This window comes from Lissotriton vulgaris, chromosome 4_1 (genome assembly GCF_964263255.1).
Source record: "Lissotriton vulgaris chromosome 4_1, aLisVul1.2, whole genome shotgun sequence".
Classification (NCBI taxonomy): Eukaryota; Metazoa; Chordata; class Amphibia; order Caudata; family Salamandridae; genus Lissotriton; species Lissotriton vulgaris.
In genome coordinates, this window is record NC_141691.1 from 1,379,231,547 (window position 1) to 1,379,247,369 (window position 15,823).

General features: G+C 47.7%; 1 protein-coding gene across 2 annotated transcripts in view; it reads left to right on the forward strand.

Moving 5' to 3' along the window:
* Positions 1–15,823, forward strand: part of YES1 (YES proto-oncogene 1, Src family tyrosine kinase) — a 298,157-nt gene that overhangs the window by 244,867 nt on the left and 37,467 nt on the right. For both annotated transcript variants that reach the window (XM_086965610.1, XM_086965611.1), the window contains exons 7-8: positions 10,218–10,373; positions 10,549–10,728. In XM_086965610.1, coding sequence (XP_086821736.1) covers positions 10,218–10,373; positions 10,549–10,728 — 336 coding nt within the window. The remainder of the gene's footprint in view (positions 1–10,217; positions 10,374–10,548; positions 10,729–15,823) is intronic.

Consider the following 15,823-nt stretch of genomic DNA (forward strand, 5'->3'; position numbering starts at 1 on the left):
TAGAGTATGAGAGGAAAGTAGAGAGAAAGTGAGGAAGAACAATGGATGAAGGGTTAAAGGGCGAGGTGGAGAGGATGGACTGAAACAAAGTCGGTACAGGGAAAGTGGAGTGAAAAGAGAATGACAGACTGCATAAAGGGTTGCTTTAGAGAAAGAGGTAGCAACAGAGGAGGAAGGTAGTGAGAGGCGAGTTAGGAGGAACCAACAAGGAGAAAGAAGGGAGGTGGAGAGGTGAGGCTGTGAATAAATGTTAGCCAAATTGAGAGGTAAGCTTGTGAGTGAGGTGGGGTACAAAGATGAGAGTGAGTGAGGTGAGGAAGAGAGAGAAATGAGATGGAGGTGGTGAGTGAAAGTATGGGGAAAGAAGGGCAGAGAGGTGAGTTAAAGTGAGATGAAAATAGGAGAGTTCAAGGAAAAGATGAGGTAGACAGAGAGGTGAGGAAGTGAGATGGGCACAGTGAGGTGAGGTGCAAAGAGAATAGTGACATGATGAGGTCATGATAGTGAGTGACAGAGGGGACAGGCACATAGAAGTGTACCTGCGAGAGGTGAGGGTTGCTGTAGAGATTTGAGACAGACAGGTGAGATGGGAGTGGGAACATCAAGATGTAGAGGGTGTGGAGTTAGAGGTAGATAGATAAGAGCTGCAATTTATTGATTGATATAGAGATAAGATACTACAATATTGTTAGGTAGAAAGAAGTGAGATAGAAAGAAGAGATGTGGAAAGATGAGAGAGAACCAAGGTAGAGGGAGATGATGTGAAGATGTAAAGATTACGTTATCGGAGGTAGACCGGTACAAATTGGATGGGGTCGGTACAGAAAGATGGCTGAGAAAGAGGTGAGGGAAGGGGGAGATACACCTGTAGAGAGTTTCTGGGAAAAGGATAGAGACGCAGGCAAAGGAAAGAGGGTGGTGAGGTAAAGTAAGGATAGGTAGAGCGTGAGAGAGTCAGGGGTAGAAGGACATAGAAAGAGGTTGGCTTACCTTTGAGAATCAGGTCTGTCACTATGTAATACAAGCTTTAATATCAGCAGATAGTCCTGGGTATGGGATGCAAAATATATTTCTGGCATAAAAAGTGAAATACTCACCTCTGTGACATTCCTGCAGAACTAATACTGAACCCCATTGACCGGTACAGATTAAAAGCAGAGCCCTTCATTTTGAGCTGAACGCTATGGAGTGCAATAATTGTCGCACACAATTAAAACGGACACTGAGGTGTTAGGTATTTACCACAAGTTTTGTTATTTTGAAAAAACGTGCAGATTTTAGTGCACTATTTACTGGCCATTTCCCCCTCTAATAAATATAATCAGGTCTGACGTACCATTATTTACTACAAAACTCATAATGACCGCTTTAATATCCCAACTTGAGCACGAAATAATGAGAAAAACGGCCATAAGTCACAGGCATGAAACCAGTCACACAGACACTACGGGCTCAGCTTAGGGTGACCAACTGGCATTGGTGCAAATTCAGGACGGTGAGTGTAAAAATTCAGGACAAAGGGTCAAAATTCAGGACACAAATTCAGGACAGGAGGTCAAAATTCAGGACAAAACTTCAGGACAATAGGTACGTTTTACAGACACATCAGAGGTCGCGCAATAGTATATAAGTAAGCCCAGCCATTTCCAAACATATTCAACTGTTTGCATACCTATCCATCATGTATCCTTCCATCTATCATTTCACTCATCCATCCCTTCATCCATCCCCTCATCCATCCTTTCACTCATCTCCATTATCCATCCATCCATCCATCCATCCATCCATCCACCATTTCACCCTATCCATCTGTACACTTATCCATCCACTCTTTATCCCATCCATCCATTCACTCATCCATTCAGCCATTTACCCTTTCACCAATCCAGCCATCCTTTCACTTACTAATCCTTCCACCCATCCACTATTTTAGTCATCCATCCATCCTCCCTTTCTCTCTCCATCGACCCTTTCACTTCGCCATCCTTCCTTCCATCCATCCATCCACCAACCCATCCATCCATCCATCTACTCATCCACTCATGATTCCATCCATTGATCCTATCACTTATCCACCTATCATTTCACTCCTTCACACATCTATTCATCCTTTTGTCCATCTACCCTCCCTTTCACTCACTCATCCATCCTTACATCCACCCTTTCACTCATAAGTCCATTCATTCCCCCTTGCACTAATCAATCCATCAATCCATCCATCATTTTACTCATCCACCTACCCACCCATCATCCACCCAACCATCCACCCACCCACCATCCACCCACTCATCCATCCTTTCACCCACCCACCATCCAATCCACTGATCCATCCTTTCACCCACCCACTATCCACCCACCCACTCATCCATCCATCCTTTCACCCACCCACTCATCCATCCATCCATCCTTTCACCCACCCACTCATCATCCATCCATCCTTTCACCCACCCATCCATCCTTTCACCCACCGACTCTCCATCCATCCATCCATCCGTCCTTCCCCTCATCCATCGTTCCCCTCATCATCCATCCATCCTCCTTTTCCCTCATCATCCATCCATCCTTTTCCCTCATCATCCATCCATCCTTCCTTCTACCCACCCACTCATCATCCATCCATCCTTCCCCTCATCATCCATCCATCCTTTTACCCACCCCCTCATCATCCATCCATTCCCTAATCATCCATCCATCCATCCTTTCACGCACCCCCTCATCATCCATCAACCCTTCCCCTCATCATCCATCCTTTCACCCACCCCCTCATCATCCATCCATCCTTCCCCTCATCATCCATCCTTCCCCTCATCATCCATCCTTCCCCTCATCATCCATCCTTCCCCTCATCATCCATCCTTCCCCTCATCATCCATCCTTCCCCTCATCATCCATCCTTCCCCTCATCATCCATCCTTTCACCCACCCATCCATCCATCCTTTCACCCACCCATCCATCCATCCTTCCCCTCTATCCATCCCCTCATCCATCCATCCCCTCATCCATCCATCCCCTCATCCATCCATCCATCCCCTCACCCATCCCCTCACCCATCCATCCTTCCCCTCATCCATCCTTCCCCTCATCCATCCATCCTTCCCCTCATCCATCCATCCTTCCTTTCATCCATCATCCATCCTTCCCCTCCATCCATCCACTCCATCCATCCATCCATCCATCCCCTCATTCATCCATCCTTCCCCTCCATCCATCCATCCATCCATCCATCCATCCATCCATCCATCCATCCATCCTTCTCCTCATCCATCCTTCCCCTCCATCCATCCATCCTTCTCCTCATCCATCCTTCCCCTCCATCCATCCTTCTCCATCATCCTTCCCCTCATCCATCTTTCCCCTCATCCATCATCCAGCTACCCTTCCACCCATACATCCAGCTATTTACATTCTCTCCATCCTTCCCCTCACTCATCAATCCATCCATCCTCTCTCATTAGCCATTTATTCAATCTTTCATTCATCCATTCACTAATTCATCAAGCCATTCACCCATCCCTTCACTTACTTACTCGCCGACCTTTCCATATTAATTTTGAGCTGAGCCCTTTTGAGAAGAGTCCCATCAAGAACTTCACCCTCGCTGCAGGGGCCGTTCCAGGACTGGGACAGAAGCCACCCAGGGAGGAGACCGGACCCACCACAGGGGGGGGGGTGGACTGGAGCCACCACATGGGGGGACAGGTGCCATCACTGAGGGGAGGGCAGGAGCCATCACAGGAGAGGGAACACAGGGGTGGGCATGCAGTATTCTAGTATCATCTTGGGCTCCTCTCCTGCACAAGACAGCTCTGTCCAAAATGCCACCCCCCACTGTGATGTACAGTACTTACAGGAGATACTCCAAGAGAACTGATTTAACTGATTGTCCTCCATACTTTGTTAATCAGTGTGGTTGCGATTGTGCCATTTCTTTATTTTCTTACATTATAGACTGCATGTTTGAAGAACCGAGTCCTGAAGCCTCACAGTAATTACGCTCTGTGAAGAGAACCAAGTGCTGCCTCGGTGTAATCAGGGGTGTAATCTGGCCGAGTCTCGGATGTTTGGGGCCCTGGGTAGAAATGGAATGTGTGAGCCCCCCTTTAAATAACAGAGACATGACACATTCAGGGCTGTTTGCATGTGAATAGATGTCGCTGCTCCTGAAGCTGCAGCCCCTCCCTCTCAGTCACCTTCGAAGCACCTCTTAACAGGTCATCAAGGGCTGGAGGTGTGAGGGTTGCCATCCCGCTGAGCCTCTCCATTGCTGCGGGGTATCTGAGGAGCTTTGGTGCAGCATCGGAGTGAAGAAGGGAGGTGGGTGCAAGCTGTGCTGGCTTTAGGGTGGAGCAACCGGTGCCCGGTTAAAATGACGGACAAATGGCGTCCGTTAAAGATTCCTTCACGGACAACGGGCAGACGGACGAAATTACGGACTGTCCGTGAAATTTACGGACGGTTGGTCACCCTAGCTCAGCTAAGTCATAGAAGCAATGTCAAACATGCGCAGGCCCCTGCTTGTAAGGTGTAGATTACTGGCAGAGGGAGAGACGCTGCATGTTGACTCTTCAAAAGTAAAATTCGTTAATGTATGAACAACCAGGAAATTTAAATCAATCACAGGGCAGAGCTAGGCATGAAGAACGGCACCTCCTTGAGATGAGGAAAAGTGGAATAAGCAACACAGGAGCTCTTGCATTTAGTGCACTTGCTCAATTCATTGTACGCCCAGCGGAATGTTTCAAACCTTCCAACTCTAGGTTGAGAATTCTAATGCCATGTTGGTTCAGGGTTTCACATTGTGATTTTAAATCTTGGGACTTAGGCAGTCAGTGGAGGGGACTGAGTGACTGACAGTGTGGGTCACTTCTGATAGTCTTCTAGCCACAGACTCCTCACCTTTTGAATATTCCCCAGGCGTCAGGCTGGGTCTGGAAACTTTTCAGCAGTACCGCTGTGCGTCTGAAGGTTCGTGCAGTTTGGCTCTGCACAGACGCTGTTCTGAAATGATGTATGGAGCCTACATAGGTTCCACTCCTGCAGGCTGACATCAGTTCCTTTCTTTCCGCAACACCTGACTGATTCGTAGCTACCAGAAATGGATAAAAAGAAAATAGAATTTATAGAGCACATGGCTACTGAGAGTGTCCTTTGTCTCATTGAGACCCTTACCTCTACTAAAATTTGTACTTGCAGTGTGCAAGGGAAATGTTACCTCCCAAACCTTTCTCTGGCCTTGGTCAGCCAGCAAATTGCACATCAACACCACCCTCCACCCTGAGTGACCCTGTGTTTTTATCTCGACACCCCCCCCCCCCCTTGAAAGCTTGGTGGTGCAGGTGGCCACCAGCAGGATTAATCCAAACACATTCTCAACTATTCTCCCCCTCACTTTCCTCCACGATAGAGTGGCGGAAACATTTGAAAAGATATTCTTCCCATCCATCAGCTTGATGCTTCGATGTATCAATACCAGTTCCCTACTGGGATGCTATTCCCACACCGTTTGGGATTCGGCGGCTCAAGTCCTTCCAGGTTTTCCTGAAGATCTCCGACTTGTCCTTGCTCAGGCTATACAGGACGGTCGTGGCCTAGCCAAGTTCACAATTCATTGTGATTGGATACCACAAATTCCATTGAGCGGGCCATTGGCACCATCGACATTTCTCTGCAGGTGGTTGATCTCACCTCTGCAGCCAGACACCCCTCGACAAAAACTGTATACACCTGTTGTTTAGACAGAGTTGTGGCTTGGTGCGGTGCTAGACAGATATGCCCCCTCCAGACAGTCATTTTGTTGTTTTGTCTCTAGTCTGGCGAGGTTTGCTCTGGACACAGTTACATGGGTACCTTTCATCTCTTTCTGCCTTTTGTGGTGCTGGATCAGCCCTCATTGTTTAACTCTCCAGTTGTTATGCAGTTTTTGAAAGGTTTAAATACTTGTTTCCTCTCACACCCTTTGTCATGTCACAGTGGGAACCTAACTTGTTCCTCACATTTCTGATGAGCTGCTTCAAAACTGTTCCTGTGGCTTTTCACTCTCAAGACAGTGTTACTTGTGACCTCAGAAAAGCTGGTTTTGTGGACACAGGCATTTTTCTTGCCTGAAGTTGTGATGCCATAGACGTTGGTCAAACATCACCTTTCTGGCACTCTGAGCTCCTGACTCACCCCTCTAAGCTGGAAGAGAGATGTCACCATTTGGCAGTAGAAAGCTCTAAGCTTTTATATTGATCATAGCAAAGAACACAGAATGGGTGATCAGCTCTTTTTAGGGCTCTGTCAGGAGCGAAAAAAGGCAAGGCTGTGCAGAAGAGAACTATGTTGTGCTGGATCGTGCTTTGCATTCTGATCTTCTGCATTGGTTAAAAAGCAGCCTCTGGAAGGACTGCATGCTCACTCTACCAGGGCCAAAGCTACTTCCACTGCTTTGGCAAGCAGAGTCATTGCCCTGGCCATTTACCAGGTGGCTACATGGGCTTTCCTCCATACATTCATGAAGCACTATTCTCAGGTACGCCGAGAGAGACATTTTTCCAGCTCATTCCTACATGACTTTTTGGTTTGAGTCCATTCACAGGCCCACCTCCAAATAGGTACAACTTTGCTATCCAATCAGAATGTGAGAATATGCAGTTAGTAGTCTCTATCAGAAAAACAAGATGCTTACTTTTGGTAGTGCTTTTCTACACTCTATCGAGCTGCAGATTCCTTACTGATCCTCCACGGTCTGTGACTATATCCATTAATAAGATTCTAGGAAGCTGCACCCTGATAAAGATTTAGTTTGTTTTGGTCGGTAGATCTAGTATTATTTTGAGACATTTCTCTATTAAATTAACGTTATGCCTTGGAGAGTCAGTATACCACTCCCCAGATGAGAGATTTGTTTCAGTTGGGGGAACATTGGGCAGCTATCTACTTCAATGAAGACTATGTTTTGTCCAGGATTTTGGTACCATTCAAATTATTTGCATATGTTAGATCTACTCCTCCTCACTTGTTTGGCGCCTCTGTTTGTCAGGATGTTTTTATTGACCCGGGTGAGTTAGTCTTTGAACATGTATTTCTGGTCTTTATCCTTGGGTGAAATATCGGTCTTCTCATTTATCTTCTCTACTCTGTGATTAGCCTCCATATGCAGCCTAGCTTATCAGTTCTTGGATCAGGGAGTGGAAATCATGACATTTCTTATGCGGTGTCTCCGCAGGTGTCAAATGAATAAGATTTTAAACCCTCAGCTATAGTGGTGTTGGTGTTAAAATGGTATCATCTTACTAAGAAACACCTTCCCAATTTAATTATGGCACAGCCCAGGGCCAGATGAAAACTAAAATCAGACCCGGTTCAAGAGGGGCCATACGCAGACCAGGGCTATGCACAGAGAGGGATACAGGGCCACAAGCATGCTGATTGGGGTCATTTCCCCTCATTCTGTACTTGAGTTGGAGTACTAAAGGCAGGCACTCGAAGGCTTTTCAGGGAGGTAGCGTGGAGGGCAAGTAGTCAGAAATCCGCCAGCAGACACCGTAATATACTATACCTTAACAGCACAGCAAAAAATAATCGCACACACAGAAATGGGGCCCAGTTACAGGGTTCTGAACACTACAGGCTAGAACAATTTGTATTGTTCCCAACCAGGGTCCTAGCTTGAGAGTGGCAGTAGCCGTCTCGAACAGCTGTCTAGCACCATGACTGTAGCTTTCACCTGCCTATGAGAACTTAAAACTGAAGGGTAATTTAAGACGACAATGGACTTCGCTGCTAGTATAGTTGATTGCCCAATAAAGGGACCTATAGGTCAGTTCAGTTTGTATCTTGCTATATAGTTTATTGCCTCCTATTTTTGTCATTATATGTATTGATATTCGCAAACAAGCGACATACAGAGCATATCCGATAGTGTCCAGTAGTGCTTGTTGCGTGTTGCGTGGTGATCCTGAAGAGTATGATTTGCAACAAAACAATAAATGTAGCATACCGTGGAAACAGTTTAGGCACGTTCAGCAATAACACCATGTTTTTCCAGATGCCAGGGAGGTTGTGTCGTTTTCTAAGGGGCTTAACTAAATGTGCAAGTTGATGGCTCTGTCAGCAGGTAGAGATGATGCTGGGTCCAAGCATGAGTATACAAAACATGAGCACACTGAAGTGCGAACACCCTGCACCTGGCTGTCATCAGCCTTCCGAAATTAGCAATCAGTGAAACTCTAAAGGGCAGCCTCTGCCTAGAAACTTCCTCACTCTTAATGGAATCTGCTGACTTACCCGCTCTCCTCGACGAGTGACCAAATGGCAGTGCATAGAAGAGACAAATTAGCAATCCCGGCTAAAAAGTTCTCGTAAAATTGCTAGAGTAGCCCCGTCTCCATCCTCCCCCACCTCCGTGTCTTGGTCTCCTCCCTTAACCCCTTCGCTGCGGCGGCAATTCCGCCGCAGCGCTAGGGGGGAGGGGGGCCGAGCGGCGCCCACATGCTCGTGACGGAACCGCTCCGTCACGAGCCTCGGTTGAGCTGTGCTCATGACGGAGCGGTTCCGTCATGGCGCCGCCCGCTCAATAGAACGCGCCGTGCAGGCGCGAAATCAGATGGAACCGCTCCGTCATGAGCACAGCTCAACCGAGGCTCGTGACGGAGCGGTTCCGTCACGAGCATGGAAGCGGTTAAGCTCCAGAAATGGAGGTAATACAGTCCTCATGATAAAACCAGTGGGACTGTATTGCCTGAATTTCCATCTCTCCATCTTGTTCTTTGTTAAACAAAGGACTTTGAAGAATGGATCTCAGGGAACCACAGCAGTCAGGCTCTCACCACATCACTGAGTCCTACCACCACCTATGCAATACATACTGCATGTCCGTGCAATGGGCTGGATGTCTCATTAAAATAGAACTACACATGAGTGGGGAAGGTAGGTCACCCTTCCTTGAAAGAGAGGAAACAAGTCTGCTTAGTGTGCTTTTGTGTGAATTCACAAAAATCAGCATGATGCCACCACTGCTTCATAGTAAAAACTTAGTAAATGAGCTGTAGTCCCATGTCAACAAAGAGGGTACTCTTGTGTACCACTCCAGGTCACAAAACAGGTTATGGACCTTGACATTGGTATGGACAGGCCTTGGCTTCAGCACGCTTGCCTGTTAAGCGTGCCAGCTGTGCCACAAAAGACCAGGGTAGTACTTCCATGTGTAGTGGGGTCACTCAGAGGAGGGGTGCACACCAATTTTCCCTACACAAGACATTCCCTTTCCATTACGTGCTCCCTATTTCAATACACGAATAATGAAAGGGATGCCAACAGCTACCATAATGCAGCACCACTATAATTTCTTTTGTGGCTAGTTCAAGCAAGTGTGATAAAAGACTGAAACATACCCTTAAATGCAGGCCACATAGGCTTGAGGCTTCATAAGCCTGCTCTGCTGAAACCTGGCATGATTAATCTTTGTGAGGTGTCCAACCTGTGCCCTTTTCTAATTACAAAATGTGTCGATGTTACTCAACTTAATTTGAGAACGCTTTTCATTTTAACAATGTGACATCGAAACCAGGCTGAAGTTTTTATTCTTATTCTCAGAGAGCTTTGCTCACAAGAAGGGTGTTCACTTAAAATAATAAGAGGTCAATTGGTCCAGTAATCCCTCCAGGTGGTGATAACCGATTGCAGTGATCAGACATGTCTTTCGCGTTGATAAGGCAGTGAACCAACCAAGTGTGGACGTGAACAGGGTATTGTGTACACTTTACAGACCTGAAAAAAAGACTTGAACTTGTTATGAGAGTATTGCAGGTTTCAGAGTCCGTGAAACATTCCTTAAATACAAATGTTCATTTGATAACCAAAGAGGAAAGCAAGTCTCTCTCTCACTCTGTGTCAGGGTGAAATTCTATCCTAAAGGCACTTCGAAATACCACATGGGGGAAAGCGTTGTGAAGTCCTCAGTGACCTGTGGCACTAGGGTAGTTTGTGTTCTTTTTATACATGGCCACGGCTTATTCACGGTCATCGAGTCTTTTTTGAGTGCTAATAACATAAGAGGGATACATATGACGTTCTTGTTTTCGAACATATTTAGCTGTACGTGCCAATGAAATAAAAATGTATTTCCAGAAGTATTGTACCCTAGCTGCTGTACAGAATACAGGTACAATTAATTATGATAGCTCGAATGCAACACATACTCACAGTATGTACTTATGGTTTTTTAATCTTTTAGATCATGCTGACGGTTTGTGCCATCGGTTAACGACTGTGTGTCCGACTGTGAAACCGCAGACCCAAGGCCTGTCCAAGGATGCCTGGGAAATCCCGCGGGACTCTTTACGGCTAGAGTTGAAGCTTGGTCAAGGCTGCTTTGGAGAAGTGTGGATGGGTGAGTTTCAAATCATGTGCTGTTGCCTAGGGTTCAGTGTCATTTGTTGGTGCTAGCATATGACAACAGCAGGTGCCACTGTTGCTGACCACACCTACCTAAGTGCTTCAATGTTTCAGTGTTCAGAAACGATTCAAATGAAATCTAATGTAGGATAATCTACTTTCTTACCTAGGAACTTGGAATGGTACCACAAAGGTAGCAATCAAAACCCTTAAGCCCGGAACAATGATGCCGGAAGCCTTTTTGCAGGAAGCCCAGATAATGAAGAAACTAAGGCACGACAAGCTGGTTCCACTCTATGCTGTGGTGTCAGAAGAGCCAATCTACATTGTCACTGAATTTATGGCAAAAGGTTTGTTACAATGGCGTCTGTGTAAAGCAGCAATGTTTAATGTAATCCAACTCATTTACACATGGATGGGATTATATGGTGTCATCTTGAATTCACCTACAACTTACACTTAATAAGGATTTCTCTACTGTTCCATTTCAGCTAGTTGTACTTTCTGGGCATCCTGGAGCTTTAGGAACATGGTTAATGTTACAAATGATCATATTCCTTATGCAAAGCTGTTAGCTAGTTGTGTCTCTTCTGAAATTAGGTCACTTATCTTCGACTGGCAGTCCCAATTCCTGTTTTGGCAGGCTTTTTTTGTGTTGCCCAGAGCGAACGTTTCTTTATCATCAATTTTGTGGGAAGTCTTTTTGCGAGCCTCCCTCGAGACTATATGTTTGAGGCATGTGTGGCTGCAGATACTCCTGACATCTAGTGTTGAGCTGGATGTGTGCAAGTTGTTTTTCTTCAAAGAAGTCTTTCCAGTCACGCAGTACTGTGACTCCTCCTCTTGTTGGTAATGCTCAAGGTCACCAACTTCATTGTTAGAATGTTTTCTCTCCACCTTCTGGTTCGGACGTGTGCTCCTAATCTTTGGTTAGACACCATTGTGGTGCACTTTTTTGGTTTACATGGGTTCCTTCCCCCTTTGGTATCGTTTCAATCCTGTTCCTCTTGTCCCTTTGTTTCTGTTCAACGACACATGCTTTGGCCAGGCGGCTCTCTGTCGAACTCGGGCCCACATGGGCTTTCACTCCATCTCGAACTGCGTCCCCCCCCTCCCAACCATGTCCTCATGCTGATGGAGTTGTTGTCCTTGCTGCCATGCAAAATATCCTCGGACCAATCTCCATCAGGTCTGTAATTTGTGTCTGTCTCCTGAGAGCGATGACTTTGCATGCGACGCCTGCCGCTCCTTCCGTTCGAAGAAAACACTCTGTGACCATCGAACCAAACATCTCCAGATGTCAAATAGGAGTAGAGACAACACCTTTTCGGGCCGTGGACACCGACTGGTGAACACCATCCACGACTGTTGGCCACAGGTGAAGAGGCTTTCTCCCCTGACAACAGATCCAGCTCAGATTTGGAGATCTGACATTTTTCACCTGCGCACTCAGCCATTAGTACAGTATCCCCCTCAACCCGCCCCCCTTTGACACCAGTCCCATGCTTTGCAGCCCCCTCCAAGGGATTGTCAAGCTACTCTGGAGCACCAGACACAGACTGCCAGGCCGCAACTGCCTTTGGGCCATGGTCCGTACTGACCACCATCTTCAGATGCAACACCCATCCCCAGCACAATGCCGAAGAAACCACAGTGACCTACTGCTTCAGCACCGGCCCCGCCTGCCTTTTTAGCGGAGCCTACTGTTGGAGGTGACAACTTCGATGTCAATATTGGTGTCAGAGCCGAGGCTATCGGCACCGACAAGCAAGTCCAGGCACGACTCAGGGGCAGTCAAGCAGATTCTCCATAAACTTCAGGAAGAGATCGACTCCCAACAGGAACACCTCATGATACATCCCCATATGGGCCGGATACTCACTCACCCTCCGGGAGCTGCTGCTGCTCAGCCGTCAAAATGGAACCTGACCTTCAAGGAAGCCTTGGACATGCCCCTTTCACCGAAGCAGTGCAAGAAAGTGGACAAGGCTACAAGCTGTTTGCATGTCACTCTTCTACCACGACCACCACCTCATCCTGCTCCACACCACTTACCCTCCCCACCCACTTCTCCAGGCAACCCTATTCCCTACACACCTCTGGAGTTGCCTCATTCAGACCTGGTGTGACTGGATGGGAGGGGGTGATACCAGTGACACTCCTCTGCACTGGGATCCCTGGGACACATATGACACTGATCCACCAAGGGACACAGATCCCGACCTGCACCCTGCCTGTCCCTCCCCTCCTGATGACTCCACCTCCTACCATGAACTTATTGGTAGGGCTGCCTCCTTCCACAAGGTGGATCTCCGCACTAAGCCTTTAGAGGAAGACTTCCTATTCGTGACCCTGTCCTGTTAGTCAGTTTTTAGGAAGCAATTAAAAACCTGGCTGTTTCCGGGGGCTTAACTAATTAGCTGTATTACGCTTGATCTCCCTTTCTCACTCTTAGCGCCAAGACGCCTCGGCATTCGAGCTCTTTATAAACTGAAATCTAATCTAATCTAATCCTCCACCCACCACTCCGCTCAGTACCTTCCCGTGTTTAAAGGCATGCTCCGTCACACTTCGGACATCTTTCACGACCCTGTCCGAATCAGAGTCATTACTCCTAGGGTGGACAAAAAATACAAAGCTTCCCTTACTGACTCTCTGTACATCTGTGACCAGCTTCCACCCAACTTTTTAATGGTCACTCCCATCTGCAAAAGGCCGAACTCTGACTACTGGTGTTACCCCTCCACCAGATAGAGAGAGTAAACGAATAGACGCAGCTGGTAAGCGGGTAGCTGCACAACTGGATAATAATTGGTGGATTGCCAGATCTATTGGGCTGCTCTCTAGGTACGACTGTGCCCTATGGAATGAGATGGAGGAACTCCTCCAACATCTGCCAGAGGTGCACAGAAAATGGGGTTATGAGATTGTCTCTAAGGGAAAGCCGATCTCCAACACCACCATCCGCTGCACACTGCATGCTGTGGACACTGCTGCAAGGGAGGTCAACTCTAGTGTTGCCCTAAACAGGCCTGCTTGGCTCCATATCTCCAGCCTCAAGCCAGAAGTCCAACAAAATTTGCTCAACCTACCCTTTCGATGCGCAACATCTGTTCAGCCCACAAGTTGACCAGATGTTGGGGGGGGGTATGGGGGAAAGAAACCTGTAAACCTGTAGACTTGTAGAGTGCAAGTGCTGCCCGGAGGCGTCCAAGCGCTAGGGTAACCAGAACCTACCGAAGAGCAGATGAGGAGGAAGCTAGGGATTAGTGGGGGGAATTAAACAGGAAAGTCTTTAATTGTTTGCGAAACACAGTGAGGTTGGGATTGGCTCTGAGATGTAGTGGCAGAGTGTTCCAGGTTCTGGACGCATTGTAGGCGAACGTCCTTCCGCCTGACCTGGATCTTTTTATTCTTGGCGCCACTGCTAAAAAGGTCTGGCTGGAGCGAAGGCTTCGGTTGGGAATGTAGTGAGTAACTAGGTCACGTGAAATGCTGGGGCCTGTGTCCCAGAATGCTTGGTGGGCTATGCACATAGCTTTAAAAAGGACTCTCTGCCAAATCGGTAGCCAGTGAAGGCTGACCAGACCGGCCCTCACTGATTGTCTCCGAGGGATCTTGAGCAGTAAGCGCGCTGCGCAGTTCTGCACTATCTGCAGTCTGCGCAGAGTGTAATCTGGGGCGCCTAGATAGAGCACATTGTTGAAATCGAGGCGTGAGTGTATGAGGCCTTGTATGGCCACCTGTTTGGCTTCCATGGGGAGGAGGGGGAAGATTTTATTTAGCATCCTCATGATGCCAAAACAGGTGGCTGATAGTTTTGTGGCTTGAGCGTTGAAGGACAGAGATCTGTCTAGCCACATTCCGAGGCTCTTAATATTGTTCTTGGGGGCTGGGGGGGGGCCAGACAAGGAGGCCACAAGGAGGGGGGGAGGCCAAGATCTGGGGGGCCTAAGAGCATCAGCTCTGTTTTATCTCCATTCAACTTGAGGGATGATGAAGACATCCAGGTCTTCACCTCCTCTAGGCATTTTCTAAGCCCACCTGACGCAGGCCGGGTAGTATCCTGCGCCAGTGAGACCACCAGCTGCGTGTCGTCCGCATAGGAGATGATCTTAACTCCGAATGGGCGGATGACATCAGCCAGTGGCCTCATATACAGGTTGAAGAGTGCGGGGCTCAGAGAGGAGCCCTGAGGAACTCCGCACTTTAGAGGTCTGCTAGAGGAGACTGAATCACCCTCAAAGACCCTGAAGGATCTGTTCTCCAGAAAGGATTTAAACCATGTCCAGGCTTTGTCCTTGATCCCGGCGCAGGACAAACGGTCCAGTAGGGTGTCATGACTGACCGTGTCAAATGCCGCGCTTAGATCAAGGAGGATCACTGCCACTGATCCTCCTTGATCCAGGATTTTTCTAGCTTCCTCGGTGACCATGAGGAGAGCGGTCTCGTCCCGTGTTTCGGTCTGAAGCCCGTCTGGGTGGGATCTAGTACGTGATGATTTTCCAGGAAGTTCACTAGCTGTTGATTAATATATTTTTATAAGACCTTACTCACCCATGGGAGCAGGGAGATGGGGCGATAGTTGGCCAAGTCAGATGGGTCTAAATTGGGTTTTTTAAGCAGCGACCTGACCATGGCCTGTTTCCAGACGGTCGGTACAGTGCTGGAGGTGATGGATGCGTTTAGTACCTCCCTAATAATAGGCAGGGTGATCTGAGAGGCAGCCATTATTATGTCTGGTGGAGCAGGATCATCCGGCGATCCGGACTTAACACTGCGCGCTAGTGGTTCAAGGGTGGTAAGGTCTAGTAGGGGAAAGTGGGACATGGTGTGTTGAGATAGAGAGTTGGATTGGGTAGATGAGTTTATATTTTGGGGGGGGAAGGCTGAATAGATAGTGTTTACTTTCTGATAAAAGAATTCAGCGACATCATTGCAATGAGTGACGGATTTCTCGACCTGCAATGCAGGAGGGGGGTTCGTTAACTTTTTAACGATCTGGAAGATCTCCTTAGGTTTGGACTTGGCCTGTAGAATTTTTTCGGCGAAATAGGTGGACTGGGCTGCTTTTATTTGAACTTTGTAGTCGCCGATAGATTCTCGGTAGCGAGTTTTATTGTCTGCTGAGTCATCTAAACGCCAGCGTCTTTTCCGACCTTCTACATAGGCGTTTCTTGTCCCTGAGAGCCTGCGTGTACCAAGGGGCAGTTTTTTGGGAACGCTTCAGCATAGTCTTGCTCATTGGGAGAGTATCGTCAAGAGTTTGAGTGATCCAGTTGACATAGGCTTGATTTGCTAGGACAGGGTCTTTCTGATCACTGGGTTGAGAGCTGGTGAGTTTGGTAGACCAGTTGTCAACCTTGAGGTAGGGGCGGGTGACGGTGGTTTGAACGAAGTCCAGCTGATGGGGACCAAAAGGTGGTCTGTCCAGGGCAGAGGGAT